The 23,302-nt window shown below is 33.5% G+C and overlaps 1 protein-coding gene across 2 annotated transcripts in view; it reads left to right on the top strand.

The window, feature by feature from the left end:
• Nox4 (NADPH oxidase 4) overlaps window positions 1-23,302 on the top strand; it is a 169,849-nt gene that overhangs the window by 8,989 nt on the left and 137,558 nt on the right. For both annotated transcript variants that reach the window (XM_071617160.1, XM_027942593.3), the window contains exon 3: window positions 22,501-22,611. In XM_071617160.1, coding sequence (XP_071473261.1) covers window positions 22,501-22,611 — 111 coding nt within the window. The remainder of the gene's footprint in view (window positions 1-22,500; window positions 22,612-23,302) is intronic.

Raw genomic sequence — 23,302 nt, 5'->3', positions numbered from 1 at the left:
TGCATCTGTTTCCTAATCTCTTCTTCTAAGGACAATTAAAGTTGGATTAGGACCCATTCCAAGTATATCATTTAATCTTAATTGCCACTTTAAAGACTATCTCCAAATACAGTCACATTCTGAAGTATTGTACATCAAGACTTCGATATATGACTTTTGTTTTTTATGTTTTAATTTGTTCTAATTATACATGACAGTAGAATGCATTTTGACACATTAACATGTTTCTTAGTTTTCCTCTGGAAGTTAAGCATGGGTTTTGATGAATTAATTTGAGATTAATGTAGTTCTTTTTTCCTCAGTTGTAGAATCCCAGCTGAGCAGTAACATTCCAGAATGACATTGCATAAAATCCCTTATCAGGCCTCCTTATGAAGGTATTGTGACATTCCAGATCAGTCATTTGTAGCATTTAAGTCTTAATCTTACCCTTAATTTTTTTTGAACATTGTTTTACACACCTGTTTTACCCCTGCCATGTCCTCAAAGAAGGAAATCAAATAAATTAACACCCCCTGAGGAACAACATCAATATTTCATTTGGATTGCTTAACTCTTGGCATCAAACGTATGACTTAGGGAAATGACTCTTAGAGTAGGAACATGGTAAATATTGAGGAGTTATTTTATTTTGCACATTGCTGAGGCCAACAATAGTAATTGGAATTATAATCATAGTAGTCATGTTTGCTCTTCCCTGGGGAGCACTCAGCATGGAGGGAGAGGAGTCTGTAGAACTGTGATATGCTACAGAGACCTTAGGAATTGTTTTAGTCCATTTACCTTATCTGACAGATGGATTTAGTGTAATTAAATGCCTTCTTTATATACTCAGTGCAAAGCTGAATGGAGATGATAGGTATCCTAACTTCTGGCCAGCGTTTCTTCATGTCCATTGTCCTAAACATTATGTTAGTCACATAAATTATTTTCAAATTGCCTAGGTAATTCTGGAGAGGAAAATCAGCTGGAATTTCTTATTGAAAAGATCATAGGTTTTGGAGCTATATGGATATGTGTTTGAATCATGGTTTAGGATGGTTTTCCCTTTATAAAACTAACAAATTAATTATCTGAGCCTAAGTTTAACTGATCTACTTGATGAAATAGATATTAAAGCTTACTCTTAGGTTATTAAAGATTACCTAAGAAAATTCAAGTGAAATGCCTGGAATATAGGCACTCAGAATATGATAGCCATTGCTATAAATATTCAATAGTAGTATTTGGTACTAATGGTATTTTACTATGAGTAGTTCTAAATAGCAATATCATAAATTGTTTATGTTTATAAGTGAACATATTGAAAGAAATTCAGAGACACTTGAAGATGGAAGGGATTTACTGATCATATAGTAAATGGCTGGTGGAACAGGGAGATGTATTCTTTACTCCATTATCATGGTGCTCACAAGGGTGCTTAACAAATATGTTTGATGATGATGTTGTATACTTGCTGGTCAGCTGAAGCTTTGGGTTCAGTTCTTTGGTTGATCTCTGGCTGCCTTTCTGATCCTTCCTGAGGGAATAAAGCTGTGTGTTATTGTTGGTCATTGGCACAAAGTTTTGGTGGCTTGGCCACAATTGTTGGTTGGAATTTCAGTTTGAGATGGAACATACTTCATTCAAAAAAGTATTAATATATTTTATTAATCTTCACTGAAGCTTAGAGTTTTCAAAAGTCAAACAAGGGAAGTAATGTCTACCTTATGATATTGTTGTGAGTCTTATAAGTAAATTAAAATAAATGATAGAGCAACATCATTAACATCTCATGAGTCTGACATCATATATTCTATGTCAAAATCTTCACTATTCAACAAGTTAGGTCCTATTCATAAGTAAGCTAAAGAACAGAATTTGCAAGTAATTTTCCAATTGATGAAAGTACTTAGCATGAAGCCTATTTCATAAAAGCAGCTTTAAAATGTCATCTTTCTTCTTTCCTTTATTTTACTCTGATCCTTAACAATCTTATATAATAATAATAATAATCTGTAAACTTCCTTTTCCCCAGTATGCTTTTTTTTACATGTCTTCCAGTCAGCATCTTATCCTGAGTTAACTCCTTGTTGTTCCATGTCATGACTTCAAAGTGAGTCAAAATACCCCCAGGAGAAAGTTTTGGAATGGAAAGTAAGATGTGCCAGTGGAGAAAACTGATGGGATAGGGTGATGGGTACTTTTACACCTCACTGATTTTTCTCAATCAAATTACTTTACAAGTAACTTTGGGCCATTGAGTTTTGTCAATTCTCTTGGAGTTTAGCCATATGAACCCCCAAATCACATTTGTGAAGTCTGTTAAACTATAAAAACAAAAGGCCAAAGGACTCCCCTCTGATAGCTCAGAATATCTACAAGAAAAATCAAACACATATCATCAGTGGTCTATATTAATGGGTTCCGACTGGAAAAAAAAATGACTCATAGTAAACCACAAAAATGTAGAGCTCAAGGTGAATATTCTTCCCCTACTTTAGAAATCCCATTTGCTGCTGAGAATTGTCTGTGTTCTATTTGTTAACCTCCTATGGTATTTTTCTATAGGGTGGGGATTGGCTTGGATTGTATAGAAACTATCACTAAACTTGCTGTTCAGTTAGTTTGATCCTGTGCTTTTTTAAAATAATCTGAGAGTTTGGGAATAGACTCAAGTGAAAGTTTTCTAGAGTTTAGTTTGCAGGTTCAGAATAGATAAACAAGGTTTTCTTAATTTTAGTTTGCTTAAAGAAAAATATCTTATATGGGTTTTAAATCTTGAGTGTCATTCTTAAAGACGGAAATACATTTTAACTCATGAATTTTAGACATTAAATTTAATTTGCTAAAGTTCTTTATGACATACGTTCTGATTTTTGCTAAAACCAAGAGTTTTTTTTATATCATATTTTCCTGAGCATGGACTGACTCTTCAAATTCCAAATATAGTAATACCTATGAAAATCAGGAGTATCAGTGGAATGATGTGATTTTGATGTGATATTGTGAAAGAACATGAATTGATCTAAGCGGACATGTTTATTTTGCCTCTTAACACATGTGTCTTTAAATAATTTATTAAAAATTTCAGTCTATTTTCTCAATTTTAAATTGAGGATTATGTTATTAAGTTTAACTACATGAACATTTAAATATTGAAACATTCTGACTTCCCAAATGGTAATTTAGTTTAACTCACAAGTAGTTATGAAAAGTTTATTCTAAGATCTTTATTATAGGGTTCTTTTTCTGGGAGAGGTGAGGGAAGGATTAAAATAAGGAAGACATGAATATGAGGTCCTCAAAAAGCATTATTCTATTCTATTCTAATAGCAAATTATAGTAGATAAGTTAATGACAATACAAAGATTCATTACTTTCAAGAAAAATTTAGAGCTACGAAGGTTTTGATGTTGAATCCAGTTGTAAATGGATTTGCTAAAGTCTAAAAATTTCCAAAAATTAAAAAAAGAGGCCATCTTCTAATTTAATGTAAAACAAGAAATCTGAAGTTTGATTTTAACCTGGGCAATTTAATAAGACTCATGAAGTTACATAAAGGTCTGGGGATGTAACTCAGTGGTGGAGCACTCATCTAGCATGCATAAGAATATGAGTTCAGTCCCCATATTGAAGAAAAGAAGGAAGGAAGGAAGGAAAGAAAAAAAATAGACAACATTAAAGCATAGGTGCAGAAAGTGAAACAGATTTTTAAAAAATGTAAATAAGAATCAGAGCAATAACTTTCCCTAACTTTCTAAACTGTGAAGGTTAGTAAATAAGTGGTATCAACATCAAAGATCATCTAAATATTAAGAAGTTAGTGAATAGAGTGTTTCGATTTGGGTATGCAGAATGTTAGGATTTTCCTTACTGATATTTTAATATATGCTGAATACTTTGTTTTCAGAAATTATTTGCTAAATGTCATAACAACACATATGACAACCAAACAACAAGTTATATGGTATGACACCTATCACAAGGGAAACAGGCTAGATGATCTCCTATGTTTAGCCCCCACTTGATTAATAATAGTGTTCAAAAGTAGGTAACATTTGTTCTCATGCATCTCCATTCCCATTACCTAAGAGTTATTCCTTACAATACTTAGAACCCTTTTTATTTCCTAAATGGTCATAACATCACTCATTCTAATTTCTGCTTTCCCTTTACCCTGTCCCATTCTGTTGAACCCTGTGTTTTAAATTAGTATCTTTTAATTTATCAAAAATCTAAAGGGAAAGTTCGGCAGCTTAATGCTTGTCATCTGAAAGATTCCACCCTAAGCCATTAAAAATTTTCAAGATAATTTAAAAAAGCTATTCATGCATTTTCCACTATGAAAATAAACTATGCCATTATGGAAAAAAAAAAAATGAAAAAATGCATAGAAACAGAAATGGAAATTTGCTTTATTTTATCAATATTTAAAGATAAAATTTTTTATTTCCCATGTTTACTGTTAAGAATTTCCATTTTATTTTTTTAAGAAAATAATTTTATTATGGCTTTATCATATTTATTATGTAAAATTTTTTCATATTTATTATGTAAAATGGAGATATGCAAAAATAAACAAACCCAAAAGTCGTTTATATCAACACTTAAACATAATCATTGCTGATATTTTGATGTATTTCCTAAGTAAATATTTTTTCTTTTTCTTTTTGGCACCAGGGATTGAACTCAGTGGCACTTGACCACTGAGCCACATCCCCAGCCCAATTTTGTATTATATTTACAGACAGGGTCTCATTGAGTTACATACTGCCTCACTGTTGCTAAGGCTGGCTTTGGACTCTCGATCCTTCTACCTCAGCCTCCTGAGCCACTGGAATTACAGGTGTGCGTTTTTTCTTTTTTTGATGTAGCAGTATAATCATCCAGAATAAACAGTTTTGTATTCTCCTTTTAAAAATATAGCTTTAATTGTTACAATAGATTTATCCATGTCATCAAAAACTCATTGCTAAACATGTTATTTTTAATATTTCACTGAATAAATTAAAAACATGCTTTTGGCTTTCAGTATTTCACAGACAAAGACAATACAGTGAAAGATATTATTACACAGAACAACCTCTGTTTTTGAAATGATAGCCTTTGGATATTTAATTAGATTTCCAAAGTATATTAATTCATTAAAATTCATTATGACTTTTTATTGTTTATCCATTGAGTTCTTGATATTTCTTTGCTAAAATACACTAAATTTCAAAAATAAAACTACTTGCTTTTGTATATGAAATATTGATGACATAATAGAAAAAACTAGAAAATCCCTTCTATGTCTGATAGGTAACAACTACATCTGTTTCATCTATGACTCTGTCTCTGTCTCTGTCTCTGTCTACATATTTAGTTTGACCAATTAAACTCATGAAGAGTTGGTCTGTATTTTCTAATGCTTTAACATATATGCATCAGAAGTTTAAATAAATAATCTGTACCAAACTATGTACTCATTTAGTCCTTCCTTACCAAGTACCTACTCTTAGGCCATTTTGTGGCGCTGAGTTCTTCCTCTTAAATTTATTTTCCCCTGCAAAAAGACTGAGAATTTTCTGATTCAAAGTTGAAAATCTTGATTAAAAGACATGGTGAATCATATGAAAAAAAAAAAAAAAAACATACAGACATGGTAAATTAACTAAATTGCAAGTATTTTGAGAACAGAGATTGAATTTAAAAGCAATTTTATAGATTCAACTAGGAAGACTTAATAAAAAACAGGATCAAGTTTAGAAGAGTAAATAGACAATATGTTTGAGAAGAATACAATTAGCACATATAAAAGAAGAATCTTCATATTTGTTATAATCTGAATGTGAGATTTCCCCCAAAATCTCATGTGTGAGACAATGCAAAAAGGTTGAGAGCAGAAATGATCAGGTTGTGAGAGTCTTAACCCAATTGGTGAACTAACCCCCTTATGGAATTAATGAGTGCTAATTGGAGGCAGGTGGGGCGTGACTGGAGGAGGTGGGGGGCATTGGGCGTGGTTTTGAGGTATATATTTGTATCTGGCAAGTGGAGAACACTCTCTGCTTTGTGATTATCTTGTGAGCCACTTCTCTCTGCCACACTCTTCTGCCATGCTGTTCTGCATTACCTTGAGTCCTGAGGAATGGAGCTGGCCTTTTATGGACGTCTGAAATAAACTTTTGAGCCCTCAAATAAACTTTTCCTTCTCTAAAATTGTTCTGGTTAGATATTTTAGTCACAGCAGCTAAAAAGCTAAGACAACATTCAGTACAAGTGTCACTATGTGTCACTATGAATAGTTTGATAAAAATTCTGACCAGATTATGGGATATCATTACTAGGTGCATTGTTTACTCTGAAAATTTTCTGTATGCTTAGGCTACCAGTATGTGTATCTGTTTGGGCTTCCAGTTTTAGGAGAAATGTTAAATTAACGTTAAATTAAAAATGGTTTAAAGATGAAGAATGAAGCAAGGTTTTGGAATGACTGTTTCTGATGAAGAATAGCTGAGAGGTGACTAAATACTCAGTAATTGTGATCAGATGTGCTGGACCCATGATGTGGGAGAAATGAGGCCTGTGTTAGATTTCAAGTCAACCATGCTCTGTAAAATAAATTTACTCCTCCCTGACTTTTCCACTGCACAGATAATTTCTGTTGAAGGAGGAAAGTATAAAAGTGATTAAAATCAAATGCTTTTTAACTCTTGAGGCTTTGTTGTGGGTGTTTGTGTGTGTGTGTAATCCTTTTGGTACCAGGGAATGAACTCAGGGACGCTGAACCATGGGTTCCCACTGAGCCACGGGTTCCCACTGAGCCACATCCTTAGCCCTTTTTTAGTTTTCATTTTGACACAGGATCTTGCTAAATTGTTTAGGGCCTCACCAAGTTGGCTTTGGACTTGAGATCCTCTTCCCTCAGCCTCCTGAGATGCTGGGATTATAGGCCTGTGCCACCGTGCCTTGAGCTTTGTTGTGTCTTAAAAAGGGGGAAAAGCTAAGGTGTGGTCATAAATACCAACATGTATAAAGGGTGTTCCTTTATGTCATATTCAATAATAATGTTTCCTTAAAATATTTTATGATTTTAATAGCTTCATCTCTCAGTCCAATATAGTTTTTGATGCTCGTATAAAGGTTGTCTTCTTTTAAAATTATATTTTTTGACTGGTGAATAAAATGCTAATTTTAAAAGACTTTTTTTAGTTGTAGATGGATACAATATCTTTATTTATTCACTTATTTTTATGTGGTGCTGAGGATTGAACCTAGTTCCTCACACATGTGAGGCAAGTGATCTACCACTGAGCTATAGCCGCAGCCCTGCTATTGGTTTTTAAATATCAATCTTATATCCAGCAAACTTTTGTATTTGGTTACTCAGTTTGCAGATTCTTCTTAGATTGCCATTTTTAATAAAATACAGTTTTATTTTTCTTCAAACAACAACAACAAAATGAAACAGCATTTAAGTGCTGAATTAAAAAAAATCCATTTCAATAATATTTGTCAACCAAAGAGGTCAGACCATTTGCATTTGATAAATCTTTATCCTTTACCACAATTCTGTGAGGGAAAGCAAAGGTAATATTTATTATTGGAATCCAAGGACCTTGGTAGAAGCCACAGGTGTTAGCTGTGATAGAAATTTCATAGCTTTTCATCTAATGACCTGTTTGCCAGACAGTATTGCCTTTAGAAGGTCATGGACATGTTCACATGCAATTCTTAATTCTGTTGATGTTGAACTTTAACTTTGCCAGAGAAACACATAGTCTAGAAGTGAATATCTTGCCATCTGAGCATTTGGCATAGGAAAGACAACACAGACAATACTGGGACAGAAATATTGTGTTACGATATGGTTTTCTTTTCTGTCTGTAATAACTATATATCTTTCTGACTTCCAGTAGACTTTTGTAAGTAAAAGCCACATTCCTGTTGAAAATGGAAGGAATGCCATTTTTAGAAAGTATAGCAGAATGGAGGCATAAAACAGGAAATTTTGAGCTAAGTATTAGGAAATCTGGATATGTATTCAGGATGGACTCTCTACTTTTGTTGTTCACTTAGTTTTATGGGGGAAAAATTCCACTAGCTTTTTCTTTACAACTGTTAAATTCATCTGGATATAGAGAGGTTTTGTTTGTTTGTTTTAAAGAAGTAATTCATAGATGAGAAGACAGGTCAACTCAAGTAAAAAATTACATCATAGTTAAAAGTCTCTAGGGCAGCCATTGGACAGACATCAGTTAGAATCATTTGTAATGAATTACACTTTATTATGGAAAGAACAGAAAGTCACCAACTTTAGGTTTTACTCCAAGAGCACTACAAGAGTAGTTAATTTTTTTTCACTAGGAAATGATTACTTTTGTCATTAATTATTTTCTGCTTGCTTATGGCATGATTATCACTATTACTTCTATATGAAGCTTTATCAAAATACATTATTGGCTTTTAAAGTAAGTTCTTTGCCAAAATGTAATTTTGTATTTTTATTTATTTATTTATTTATTGTTGTGATGCTGGGGATTGAACTATGGCATAACAAATGTTAAGCACATGCCATACCACTAAATTACATCCCAAGTACTCATGTTTTATTCTTAAATATAATTGTTCTCATGGAATAGTCAAATTCATAGCCCTATTATAATTTATTAATGATGAAAAGCAAACATTCAAATTAGAATGACAGGCTTTATAGATATATGAAAAAATTGTTCTGATTTTCTGCCATATATAATTTTGATTATGTTAAATATATTAAAAATTCCTACCATTGCCTTGGAAAATTGTATAATCTTCTTTTTGTGGTTGTCTATTTCTGTTCATATATTTGTCTCATGACTAATTTTCTTTGACTTTTTTTTACTCAGAGCATATTTTATCAAGAGTACTTTTGGATATAAATTTCCTTATTAGTGATCATGCACTTTAAAGTCCTCAAAAATAGGCAGTTTGGGCTTTGCCATTTGTCTGTATTGCCACTTGGTAATTTTTTAGGGGAGACAGGAGGTAAACAGGTAAACAATTACAATATAAAGAGTTAGGTGTCCTACGAGAGATATGGTAAAAGGTGAAAACAAATTACTGAGAGAGATGCTCACATCTGTTAGCATATGTGAAGAAGAGGGAAAATTTGAGGTGTAAGTGAGGGCAGGAAATGGGGTTCAGTTAATCTCAAACTGAACTGAGCCACATGACATAAAAGTATAGCCAAGTGGCCTGACAGTATGATAAAATCAATTTGATTTGTTTAAACCCATGGAATATGAGATGGGACAGAAAAAAAAATTGCTGGACTAGATGATATATGTAGTCTCATCAATGAGCTAGGGTGCCTATGGGATTTTTCTTCAAACTGAGCACTGCTCATTTCCTGAGCAAATCTTGATTGCCAGAATGACAGCAGGAGTGGAGGAGAGTAGGGGAATGTTTGCTATCTTTGAGCAATAAGATGGAAAGAGTAGGTCTTGAGTGCTGATCCTAGATCTGAGCCAGATTTCTTGGGTAGTCATGTTAAATATTCTCTTTTTTTGAACTAAGGATACTGAAGGATCATCTCTTAGGCTTATTCGTTCATCCATATTATAATTACTAAAAGTCTAGAACTTTTTTTTTGAATTCTTTAGAGGCAGATGAATGAAATGAAAGTTCAGCTTTCACACCTTTAATTTCAATGCCACCTTTCAGAGCTAAAGATGGAAAGACAGCATGGCAAGAGTGATCTGCAACAAACTATGTCATAACAGCATTTACATTCTGAAACTAGATCAGGTTTTTAGAGGGTTGGGAAATAGAATGATGATAATAACATCTGTTGACTTCTAACTACATTTAGGCACTGCACTGAATTCTATATTTGCTCACTTGATGTTTATACAACCCTTTGGTATGAATTTGTTATTGTTGTTGTTATATTTTTCAGGTAAGGAAAATGAGACTGAGATAGGGAAAGAGAATTACCTAAGGCCACACAGCTAGTGGAGGGGCTTAGTTCACACTTACATTTGTCTGCCATCAAATTATTCTAAAACAGTGACTACGAAGCCTGACCCGTACCTCAGACCTAAGAAGTCAGAATTTCAGAAAGTGTGGCAAAGATATGCTTGTTTTAAATTTTCTATCTGTAGTCAGATTTGGGAAGCCCTTGTGAAGATATGCATAAAATTACAGGAAAATATATTTTCTGGGGGGAAAATATAAGCAACTGTAAGAGTAAGAAAGTATTATGGGGTTGGGGTTGTAGCTCAGTGGCAGAGCACTTGCCTCACACTTGTGAGGCACTGGGTTCGATCCTCAGCACCACATAAAAATAAACAAACAAAATAAAGATATTGTGTTCATCTATAACTAAAAAAGAAAAAAAAAATAATGAAAGTATTGTGTTTTGCAAAGAAGAGGCGCTTGACTCACCTTTCTTTCTTGGATTGATGTGTGGGTAGGGAAATGACACTGTGGCTAGTGGACCTGGGTTCCTATCCTTGCTTCTTTATAAACTGCTGGTGTAAGTAAAGGCACACAGGAGTATGGTCTGATAGCTTATTAGACTGTGTGAGAGAATTCTATGGCTCTAAAATGTGTAAGAATTAGGTATTGTATAGGCTGCACTTTATTTGATCAAAAATACCTCTTTGGGAGAGAAGTCAGTAAAATTGACCTTAAAGAGCTCAAATTTGCTTATTTTTGGACAAACACAAATACCAAATCACAATACAAAAATATTTTATAAACCTGTTGGGTTATTTTTACTTTTCTGTTTTTTTCTGGAAATGGCTTATTGATGATTCCCCAAGAGGAACCTAGAAAAATGACCATTTATTTAAGTCTACTATTAATACCTTTCTGGTGTTTTCAAATCCCTCTATAGAATACTTTCTATAGGTATTTGCATGTCACATGTCATATTATATTCCCTTAAATTGTTAAGCAAATTCCCAGGTGACAGCAAAATGTTTTCTTGAAAATTAATTTACCAGAAAGTTAGTTTGCAAGTCCTCACTACAGTCAGCTATTTCATGGGAGTTGTTACATTTTAATAGCTTTGTCAAGAACTTGTTTGAAGATGTGGAAAACATGAATGTAAAATTTTTATTTAGCTGAGACAAAGTTGAGAGGGGAAAAAGTTGGAATAGGATTCACATCCAATATAATTTAATGGACTGAAGCCAATAAATTATATACTTGCTGTCTCCCACCACAACTTTTCTTTCTAGTATAGGAAAGAAGGATCATTTATTGATAGCAAGTCAAATAAAGGAAATAAATACATTGTAAACTCAGGAAGAGCCATTGTGTTACATAATTGCTATATAACATAACAATCTTAGTATTGCCAAATGGCATCCTAGAGAGATGATGCTCTTCAGTACCACTATGTATGATCAATCTGTGTCAAGACTGTGCATTGGGAAGTGTCATCAAGATGATGAGAGCTTCTTAAAATTACAACAATAGCTGTAGTGGCAACTAATTATATTCACGAAGAAAACAAGACTGGGCTACGAAACCATACCCCTTTTATGTTCATTTTTTAAATGTCTGTTTTAGAAAAAATACTATTCAGAGGAGTTCTGTGGTGAAATTACAGAGACAGAAATTCTATCTCAGTGTCAGAAAATACAATGGAAGTTTTTAAGTGGGACAGCCAGCTGTCTCTGGAAGAATTCAATCAGAAGTTACCTATGGTTGGAGGCTATCAGAGAAGAGATTTAGATGCTGGGTAGGAGATAGAGGTGGGTGAGGCCCTTTTCCAAATTAAAAATAATATGTTTTTAATAAAGTATTTGATAAAATAAATGTACTAGTAAGTTAAATATTTGGTCAAAACTGAATATCTTCTGTATGTAAGATTCAAATATAATTAGCTTTAAAAGTTATTCTTGTATTTAACAAAGTTTCATTTCTGTGATTATTAACTGCATAAAGTAACATAATTGCCAAAAATTGCTCCCTTCCAATCTGTTCTCCACACTTCATTGAGAGTAATCATTATTAAATAATAATCTCTTAAGTACCATTTTCTGTTTAAATATAGTGACTGTGCTCTGCTCTGAAAGTTTGCGCTCTCCAAATTCATATATTGAAGACCTAACCCCAAGGTGATAGTATTAGGAGGTGGGCCTTTGTGGTGAGCTGGTGATTAGGGAACTAACTAGGTTAGAGCCTTCCATGGTTAGGACTAGCACTCTTGTTAAGGAGGCTTCAGAGAGCTAGCTAGCCATCATACGAGGAGTGAGAAAGTATTACCTATGAGGAGGTGGTCCTCACTAGACTGAATCTGCCTTGAATCTGTAATTTCAAGCCTTCAAAATTGTAGGAAATAAATGTTAGTTGTTATAAGCCACCCAATGTATGGTTGTTACAGTATCTCAAGCATAGTAAGGTACTGTGCTTTGATTTAAGCCTAAAGACACATTCTTACCACAGCCTGCAAAATCCAGCAAGTGCTCCCACCTGCTTCTCCAGCTTCCTGTAGCCTCACCCTCCACTATACCCCCACCGTATTGGCCTACTTTAAATTTTTTATGGACACGTTCCCATTTGCTACATTTCATTTATCATAGTGTTTTCTCCTACGTGCATGGTCTTCTCATTCTTAGGTTGCTTTGACTCTCCCTCTCCAGGACTCAGTTTATTTTTTTCACTTCATTAGGGAAGACTTACTGATTTCCCATTCGGACCTCATTTCCTGGTACAAGAAATCTATCACTGCATTTATCACTGCTACAATTCACATTCGCATATGTAGCCATTTGATTAATATCTATTTTTCCTACTAAAATATCGGAATACTAAGGGAAAGGGCATTTTCTATTTTTAGTTCACTCCTGGTATCCTGCAATCTGTGCACATCACAATAAATACATGTTGAATAAATAATGTAAGTGGAAGAGATAACTTTTACTGTAGAACTACAGAAAAGAGGTTAGAGAAAGGATATGATAGAGTGGCCCTAAGACTCTAAGTTACTTTTTATACTACTTATATTTTAGACTGTTAAAGTATCAGTTAATTAGCTCATGATTCATAGCTGTTAAGAAGGATCTTACGAATAGCATTTAAGATAAGAAGATACATGTTTGAGATTTTAGGACAATAACCATATATTTGTAATCTCTAAATGTTATATTCTTTTATAATTTCCTTCAAATGGTGTGACTTCTTATAAATTTTATAGCACTGTTTTAATTTGAGCTTCTGCAACAAAATGTCAGAGAGTTGTTGGCTTAATCAACAAACATTTGTTTCTTACAGTTCTTGAGGCTAGGAAATCCAAGATCAAGCTGCCAATCGGTCCACTTTTGGAGAAGGCCCCCTTCCTAGTTTGCTGATGGCTACCTTCCTGCTGTACCTTAACATCAAGATGATGATAGGAAGAGAGAGAGATGGAGAGAGAACAAGCTCTAGTTAGTTCCTCTTCTCAAAAGGGCACTAATCCTAGCATGGGGGTACTATCCCTGTCACCTAATCTAAAGCTAATTATATCCCAGTGGCTCTATCCCCAAAGTCTTTTACACTGAGGATTGGGGGCTCAACAAATAAATTTTGGGGATAAAACATGAACTCCATATAAAGGTTTGACAAATGGGACATTCTCGACCATGTCTCATACAGGTGATGGAAATGGAGTTCCCCTCGGTGGAGTGGACTGGCTGAGAAATAACAGCTAGGAAAAATAGAAAGGTAAAAAAAACCACAGAACACAGAAAGTAGTTTCAAAAGTAGAGGCAGAACAGGCAAGCCTATCAGACAGATCGAACTGCTAGACTATGGCAAAATGGAGCCCGAGTCTGCCTTATATATATTGGGAAACATCAAAGGCCATCCATAGGATGTTCTCCAAGAGAGATTAAAAGTGGGCTGTCCAGTTCCCAAAGGGTCCAGAGCTACTATGAGGGATCTTCTTAGCAGAGTGGATATAAAGAACAGATGCATTGGTCAATCTCTTGCCATGCAGAGCCACAGATAGTTCACAATGCCTAACCTAAACATAACCCTGGCTACCATACTGAGAGAAGACCCTCACATAATTCACAGATGGCTTCCTGCAGGACTTGAAATGTGAAAATAACACTGCCATCTAGTGTCAGCTAACTGATGAGATCTGAAAACAAGTAGCAGGTGAGGGTAAAAGAAATGGTTCAGCTAGGGTGGGGTGGATAACAGGGGGCAGTGGTTTCGTTTTAGTGAAAATTTGAGGTAGTTGGTGCTTATGGAGCTTATGGATTCATAGTGACTAAGTGGAGAAAGTGTACTTAGCTACTAGAATATTGCCCATGTAGAAATCAGATAAAATATTTTCTTACAATTGTGTCATTGAACATGGCTCCATCTCCTTTTTTCTCTCTCTCTCCTTCGCATCTGAAAGAACATTTGTACTCTGAGAATCTGGTAAAACATAACTTTTATTCCTAGTTTAAAGTAATAAGAATATTCAGGAACAAACATGTGAAGAAATTGATCTTTGGTAAAATTTCCATTTGAATTTTTTGGCTTCATAAGGAAAAGATAGAATGCCAAAATAAACTCCAAGGGGGCACTTAAAGCCACTTTGAATTACATTACTCTTTGATTTAATGCAAACACAACAATTAAACACTTCTACACATTCAGCAAATAGTTAGAAAAATAAAAGTGTACAGATTTCCTTTGAAGCATTGACCCTCAAGTGAATTGTAATTTATTTGGACCTCTTAAGTTTTCAACTTTTTGATAGATTTTTTTGCTGATTTATTTTAAATAAACTTATTGTCATGATATATTAAAATTGCAGGTAAAATCATTATCTAAAAATTACTTAAGCCAAAATTTTCTTATCATTTGCATATATTATATTAAAAGAAATATCAATTATTTTATTTCTTTGGAGGCATGGATAAACAACAAAGAATCCCATCATTCTTAAATGATTATAACTTTGCTGATTGAGGTGAGAAAATTATATTTAACATCTTTATTAGATAGTCCAGAGAGGATTATTTTTATTCATTGACTCTCTAATATTAAACTGTATGGTATTCTAAGTTGTTCTAACTCATAATGTAGGAACAGCCTAAATTTATTGTTTTTTGGATCTTTCAATGAAAAATTATTGCTTTCTTGACAAACACTAATTATTATCCTGTCTCTTCTTCAGGAACAATATTTCATTCGTTGACAATAAACACTGTGTAAAAGACTTGATATTTTGCCAAGTGTTCAGTTGGGACTCTAAGGAGCACAAATAAATGAAAGATAATAAAAGTATATGCCTTATTCATATTCTTAGTATCTGTAGAGTCATCTTGTGCCTACTTCAAGATACATATACACATAGTATCCCATCTTGTTTCCTGTGATATACTATTTGTATAAAGAATGTAGATAGTACTAGACAACAGCAGTGACCATCTAGCAAGAGTATGATTTAAAATGATTTCCCCCAAAGAGTTGTATCAATACCTAATGCTTATGTTTCTTTGAAAATATGTGGTGCAATATGGATATATTTAATGTCTATGAGGTACAGCTGATCTGAAATGTAGAATTCAGTGATAGCCCAGAATACACTGTTCCTATTATTAATACCCAGTGTTCTTTGAGTTCTTGCAATGTAACAGACATTGAATTAAGTGATTTTACACACACACACACACACACACACACACATATCACTTTAAGTGATATTAAGTGATATATATATTTCTTTTATTGGCTTATTTTAAATGACAGAATCTAATTACTATTAGTCCTCAGTTCCTAAAATAGTTTATTAATTTAGGCATGAACCTCATTGATGTTTCTATACATCACTTAAAAATATTGACTACTACTCTAGTATACTCTCCTATGATTTAATTTGTTTATAGAGTGTTTGGATTTTCTATGATGTTATATTTGTTATATTTTTATTTTATTTGGATGAGGCTGTGTCAGTTTTGCATCTTTCCAGTTATAATCTTGGTTTTAGTGTTATTTCTCTTTTTGTTAGCACTGGGGATTGAACTCAGTGGTGCTTTGCCAATGAACTACATCCCAGTCCTTTCTAATTTTAAATTTTGAGACAGAATGTCACTGTTTCTGAAGCTGGCCTTGAATTTGTGATACTCCTGCACTGACCTCCTGAGTAGCTAAGATTACAGGTGTGCACCACAACCCAGTCTGATTTTTATTTAAATAGGCTTATCATCTTCACTATATATGATATAATGAAAACACATGGTTGCACCTAGAATTAAAACATTATGAGTACTATACAACTATGCATTTGATCCTTCTTTATCATCTAACTGTCTTGTCTTCCTCGTTTTCTACTAGAATTCACTATTATTCTGAAGTTTGGGTTCTTCATTTCTCTGTCATTTGAAAAAGTAGTTTTAATTTATGTGCATACATAAATTAAATGCATGTGTATTTAATGTGTTAGCTTTTTTTTGCTTGATTTTAAGCATTTTGTGTATTGAGAAATTCTCATCTATGATAATGTGCTAAAGATTTATATATATGTTTATTAAAAGTTTAAATTTTGTTTTTGATATTTAAGTCCTTAATCAATTCAGGAACTAATGTTTTGGAGTGGTTTGAAATAGAAAAGTCATCTCTTTTTTTACATATGCAAAACCAATTTTCCCCTTAATTGAATAGACATTTCTTTTTCCAGTATTATAGATGGTGTCTGCCCTATGTCTATATTAGCTACCATAGTTCAATATATTTTTTCTTTTTATGGGTCTTTGCTTTGTTCTACTAGTCATTTGTCTATCAACAAAAAAAATCTTAAACTACTAAACTACTATGATTTTATAACTCCCATTTTATAGACTGAATTTTTCCTCCTTCTTTTTAGTGTTTTAATAATTTTGCTTTTCCATATACATTTTAAAATAAGCTTGTGAAGTTTCAGAAAAAAAATACCCTGATGCAGTTTTGATTGGAGCTGTATTAAGTTTATAAATTGATTTTTGAGAGACTGGCTTCTTAACAATGTTAAATTGTCCTATCAAAACCATGGCATATCACAACAAATTCTTAGGCCTTCTTTTCTTTTCTTTTTTTTTTTTTTTAGTTTTTATTTAGTTTTTTAAAGAAAGAGAGAGAATTTTTTTTAATATTTATCTTTTAGTTATCAGTGGACACAACATCTTTATTTATTTTATTTTATTTTATTTTTATTTTTTGAGAGAGAGAGAGAATTTTTTAATATTTATTTATTTATTTTAGTTTTTGGTGGACACAACATCTTTATTTTTTTATTTGTATGTGGTGCTGAGGATCGAACCCAGCGCCCCACGCATGCCAGGCGAGCGCGCTACCGCTTGAGCCACATCCCCAGCCCATTGTTTATTTTTTACATACAGAATTTATACTTCTTTTGTTAAACTTATTTTTTAAAAAATTTTTTACCTTTATTTGACTTATTTATTTATATGTGGTGCTGAGGATCAAACCCATGGCCTCGCATGTGCTAGGTGAGTGCTCTACTGCCGAATCGCAACCCCAGCCCTGTTAAACTTATTTAAAGAAAAATTATCATTTTATTGTTCATATAAAATGAAATATTAAAAATAAATTTGTAAAAATATTTGTTGGTATCATATAGCAATGCTCTTAGCTTTTTAGTATTGACTGTATATCCTGCCACTGCCGACTCCTATGATTTATCTTAATTTGTTTATAAGGGTTTTAAATTTTCTGTTTTAATCTTTGTTTTGTTTTCATTTTTGGGAGGTGAATAGTGTTATTTTTGTAACTTTTAAGTTAGAATCTTAGTTCAATAGTTCGTTTTGAGTATGAGCTTATCGGCTTCAAAACTGCTAGTTTTTAAAAAAGGCTGAAATAATGGATTTTAAATCATTGTTTGTTCCTAATATTTAAGTTAATTACATCTTTAGAGAAAGTGATCTGTATGGTACCTATATTTTGAATTGTATATTGATATCAGTTTTATCTCCCATTCTTCAGAGAAGTTTATAATTTGTTTATAGCCAGTCATCTAACAAATGACATGGTTAGACATCTCAAAAGTAAAAAGAAAACTTGTTTGAATCTAAAATTTGTACTTCTAACAATTTACTATGAAATTAAAGAATATATTCTATACCGTCTTTTGAAATACGTCTTTGGTTTTGCAGCCTGAAATATCTGATAAGTATTTGATGAAAGCTGACCTCCATTTTGGTGTCTTAGTTTTGTTTTGCTGTTCTTACAAATTATCATACATATGGTAGTTTAAAACTGTAGTTCTGTAGGTCAGAAACTTAGCAGTTGATTTCTCTACTCCAAAGTTCACAGGCTGAAATGAATATGTCAACTGGGTTCTAGGTGAGGTTCTGGGAAATACCTGCCTCTAAGATTATTTGGTGTGTTACCAAAATACAGTCCCTTGCAGACAGAGGACTGAAGTCTTCTTTTTCTTGCTGGTTGCCAGTCAAGGCTTCTCATTATCCTTACACAGGGGCCCCTACATATCAACCAGTGAGTCCTATTTATAGAATTTCTCTGACATCCCTTACTGCTCACTCTCTGTTGCCTCCAGTGCAAAAATTTCTCAGCTCTTAAATGCTCACATGATTAGATTGAATCCACCTGGCTAATTTAAAGTACTCTCTTTATGGTTAAGAACTATAACCTTAATCACATCTATAAAGTCCCTTTTGATAAATAAAACAACTATTCACAAGTTTTTTTAATTTTTAATTTTTTAAAATTTTGACACAGGGTCTTGCTAAGTTGCTTAGGGTCTCCCTAAGTAGCTGAGGCTGGCTTTGAGCTTGAAATCCTCAACCGTTGGGATTACAAGTGCGTGCCACCATGTCTGCCTTAGTACCCATTTTGATGGATAAATTTTTATAAAAATTCTGAGGGGAATAATAATGGAACTAATAATTTTTTGAGGTGTCTAGTTTTTGTGAAAGAGATTTTCTCCTTTATACACATTTATGGCATTGCATTCATGTAAGTAGAGAAACTTCATCTTCCTGATGATAGTAGGGACTTTCTTTGACCACTTCCTAATGTTTTCCCATGATACTGTGAGCTATTTTAAAGTAATTGTTAGACATAGAGGATTCCTGAATAAAATCATCTGAAGATTATAAATATATGAACCAAGTGTAGTGTTGTAACCAAATGAGATGATTATCAAAGCATGATACATGTGTTGAAAAATTCAGTGCACATCCATATTATTGGGTATAGCCATTGTGTTAGGGTTAAGGATTCAAAGCTGTAAACACCAAAATGTTGCATTTGAGGAACTTGCAACATGGTATGAATAAGGAGTAGAAAAGTATAAACCAATTTCTGCCTTCCTAGATCCTAGAGTTGAGAGGTAGTTATAAAGAGGATTCAGGTACCTTTGGGACATCTGCCTCTCTAGGACTGACCTTGTGAGAGAGTATGTAAGAATCAAGGCCATACAGTGGAGCTCAAAGAAGTTTGAGTCTAATCAGATACAAACATTTTTATGAATATACCAACTGAAGAGTAAGTGGTGCTAGCTAGGGTTACAGGAGTATTTCAAACCAAAGGAATGAAGTGAAGCAATTGCACTTGATGGGAGTTAAAATTCAAGACCTTGTCTTGACTAAGGAACTCCTCTGGCAACAAAGTCATAATGTATATGGCCCAAGGGGGCTATAGGAACAGGCTTTCCCTATCTTTAATAGTAGTTTTCCTTGCATAACCTTCTGGGCCTGTTTGTTTTTTTTTTCTTGTTGTCTTTTTGGTCTTGATTTTAACCCAAGATGAAGATAATCCCCCAGTCTAAGGTACAGAGTTTATCTTCTACTAGTTGTATGACCTTGGGGAAGGTTTCAGCCTCTAAGATCCTTATGTAACTCAGTTGTGAAATGAGTATAATCGTTTGTATCTTGTAACATTTGAAAAGATGTCCTGTGGTCCATTAAAGGCGCCTGTGCAGCGCCTGTTTTTGTGTTAGAGGGTAGGAAATGAAAAGCCTCTTGTTAGTTCTTCCTCACTGTGTCAGCTTTCTGCACATGAGATCTTGTTGTTGTCACTTTTTAATTTAAGCATATTTAGAATAATTTTGTTTCTAAATATGAAAATTAATTTTAAATCCAGTTTGGTCAGTAAATTTGTAGATATAAAATTCTGTTTACTCATTATAATTTAATGATTGTTTTTGTTTTATAATTTATGAGCAATACAATTTAGCTAACTAGTTTATGACTATAATTTTTAATCCATGTTTCATATTAGAATTATCTGGAAAGCTTTCAGAAATATTGGTATCCAGGCACTACCCCAAAGCATTAAATTCAGAATTTTTTGTTTGTGGGTATAATTATTTTTATTTAGTAAAAGCTCTTTATCTCTGAAATGGCAATAATACTGTGTACTCAGCCTATGTTACAGAGCTGATCTGAGGATTACATTAAAAATCTATTCAAAATCAATTAATTACATGAGAACTGAAATAAAATGTAAAGTGATCTTAAGCATTTTAGAACTATTTTTCCTGTCCTTGAAGGGCTTACCCTTTTATTAGAGAAATAGGACAAAACATAAAATGTTTAAAGTAACATGCCACATACTAAACGGAAGTAAAGAAGAATAAGAGTGCTAGGAATCCCCTCCAAACCTCAGTGTGTAGGCAATCCTAATGGACATATTGCTGTGGCCTTCTCTAATAATCTCAAATATTTGTACCTCTAATTTTTCTAATGATAAAAAAACAAGAATAATAATCATCTTGTTGATGGAGAAGCATATAAGGAGAGAAATGTTATCTAGACTGGTTGTCTACATTTTCTTTCTTCAAATGTAAATTCAAGTTGTTTAACAAAATATCTATTGCCTACTATGTGCCTTCTGGGCATTGTCTTTTAAAAAGCCAACTTGAAGAGGAAGTCTAAAGTGGTTATTCATGGCATAGACACTCTAGCTAGAACCTCTGGGTTTCAATTTTGGCTCCACAACATCTTTTTTTTTTTGTTTTATGTTAGGTCTTAATGTTACTCTTATTACTATTATAACATTATAATCATAATGTCACATTCCCCTTTATATAAGAGTAATCCTAAAAAGCTATTAATTATTTCTCAGAGTTATAGGAGAAGGTTTGATATGTTAATAAATGAAATATGTTCAAACTGTAACTGTGCATGGCCAGTAATAGTATATAACTGTGTATTTGCTAACACCACTGTATTATATTCTATAATATTCATTTATTTTTGTAATTAGAAATTATTTTGTAATCAGAAATTAACTGACCAAATGGAAATAGTGCACAAAAAACACTTATGTCCTGCTTCCAAGACATACCCAAATATATGAATTGCAGTTTTCTAAGGTACCATCTCATTTAAGATTGAACATCTCAAACAACATGAATGAACCTAGAGGACATTGTGCATAGTGAATGAAGCCAGACACAGAAAGAGAACTGCTGTATGATATTGCTTATTGTTAGAATCTAAAAAAGTAGAGGGCTGAGGTTGTGCTCAGTGGTAGAGCACTTGCCTAAAAAAGTAGAATTCTTGGAGATAGAGAGTAGAATGATTACCAGAGACTTCGGGCAGGGTGGTGGCAGGTGCAGAAAGAGGAGATGTTGATAGAAGGGTCCAAAGTTTCAGACAGGAGGAATAGGTTCTGATGATGTATTGCACAATGGTGACTAATAATAATTTGTAGCAAGTTTCAAAATAGCAAAAAGTGGATTTTAAATGGTCTTACTACAAGGGTATGATAAGTATTTATTTGAGGTGATACATATTTATTGGCCTGATTTGATCATTCCACAATGTATCTACATGTTAAAAGATCACATCGTACCATATATATATATATATATATATATATATATATATATATATACAGTAAATAAAAATAAAATGAATCTTAAAAAGAGAAGATTGAAAGAGTATTAAACAGACATTATAATAAAGTAAGGACAGAAAGCAGTGAGAGTATATAATAGAGTATATAATATATAATAGAGTATATAATAGAGTATATAATAGAGGCAACTCTCCTGCTTTCAGGTCTGGAGTAAGTAGAGCTTACTTAGAAACCTGGGGATGAAGAGTTAGTGAGGTGAAGAGCTTGCAGGCAGGTAATGTAGTGTAAAGAAGTGGGTTATGCTGAGAGAATTTCAGAGGGAGGATACAAATGAAAGCTCTTTAAAGTCTTGAGGGTCTATCAGTGAATAAAAGATCCAATGCCACATGAATGTGGAGTTGCAGAAAACGGTGCTGAGATTCTCTCTCTCTAGAGCTCTCAACACCTAGACAGTGAGGACAAAACAAGAAATCAAACTGGAAGAATGTACTCATTTGATAACAACACTAGCTGACATGAGAGGAGAACTAAATTTTACAGCCATTCCACGCATAAAGAAACCAATTTTGCTAACAGGCTTTCTGGTGAAAGGAGGGCTGTTGAAGACTCTAGAAGGAGCAGGTATTTACTGTGATCCTCAAAGGGGAAATAGGGAGATACCTGCAGCTTGTGGGTCTAGGTCAGGGTTCTTTTGCTTATGTACTTAACTATGTTTTGACCCTTGCTTTGTTTGTTCAGCTAGGATTGTGTTTCAGCAGAGCTTCAGCATCTGTTCTTAACTTCAACTGCAGCCTTATCCTTTTACCTATGTGCCGAACACTCCTGGCTTATCTTCGAGGATCCCAGAAGGTAAGAAAAAAAGAACATCCTCATTATGGATTTCAACATAAAATCGAATGTTATGGTCACGTCTTAATTCTGTTTAATTTTCATGGTCTGACTTTTGTTTAGATTGATTTCTTCAGAAATGATGGTAAGGGATGATCTCAAGATCATCCATGAGTTCTCCTACAACACTAGGTAGAGCAGAGGATCAGAGAAAAATTATAAATAGTGTTTTCAGGCACTGTGCTGAGCACTTCATACACAACATTGTGAATCCTTACAATGAATCTGCAATAAGGATTAATCAGTTCCATTTGTACGTGAGCAACCTGAGGCTTGGAAAGCAGAAGTGACTTGACCAAGATCATGACTAGTGAAGGAGGAGCTAAAATCCACCCCACTTCTGAGCTCTCTGTACCACACCTTGTCTCATCACAGTCCTGCATTTTCACTTAGCTACATCCAGGTGAACAAGTAGGAATCCTGTGGCCTTTTAGCAACACATGATAGTGTTGGCACCTTATCTCTACTTAACACACACATACACACACACACATACACATACCCATTTGGAGCTTAAAAAACATATCTAGATCAAATTAGTGTGATCAAATAATGTGAAAAGATTATGTTACAATATTTACTGTTTTAAAATGAAGGATATAAGTGAAATTCTTTGTCTTTGATTATTATTGTGTATATGTGCATGTTCATA

The sequence above is a fragment of the Marmota flaviventris genome, chromosome 9 (assembly GCF_047511675.1).
Source record: "Marmota flaviventris isolate mMarFla1 chromosome 9, mMarFla1.hap1, whole genome shotgun sequence".
NCBI classification, from domain to species: domain Eukaryota; kingdom Metazoa; phylum Chordata; class Mammalia; order Rodentia; family Sciuridae; genus Marmota; species Marmota flaviventris.
The sequence above is the reverse complement of the archived record's forward strand: the minus strand, read 5'-3'. Positions and strand labels throughout refer to the sequence as shown.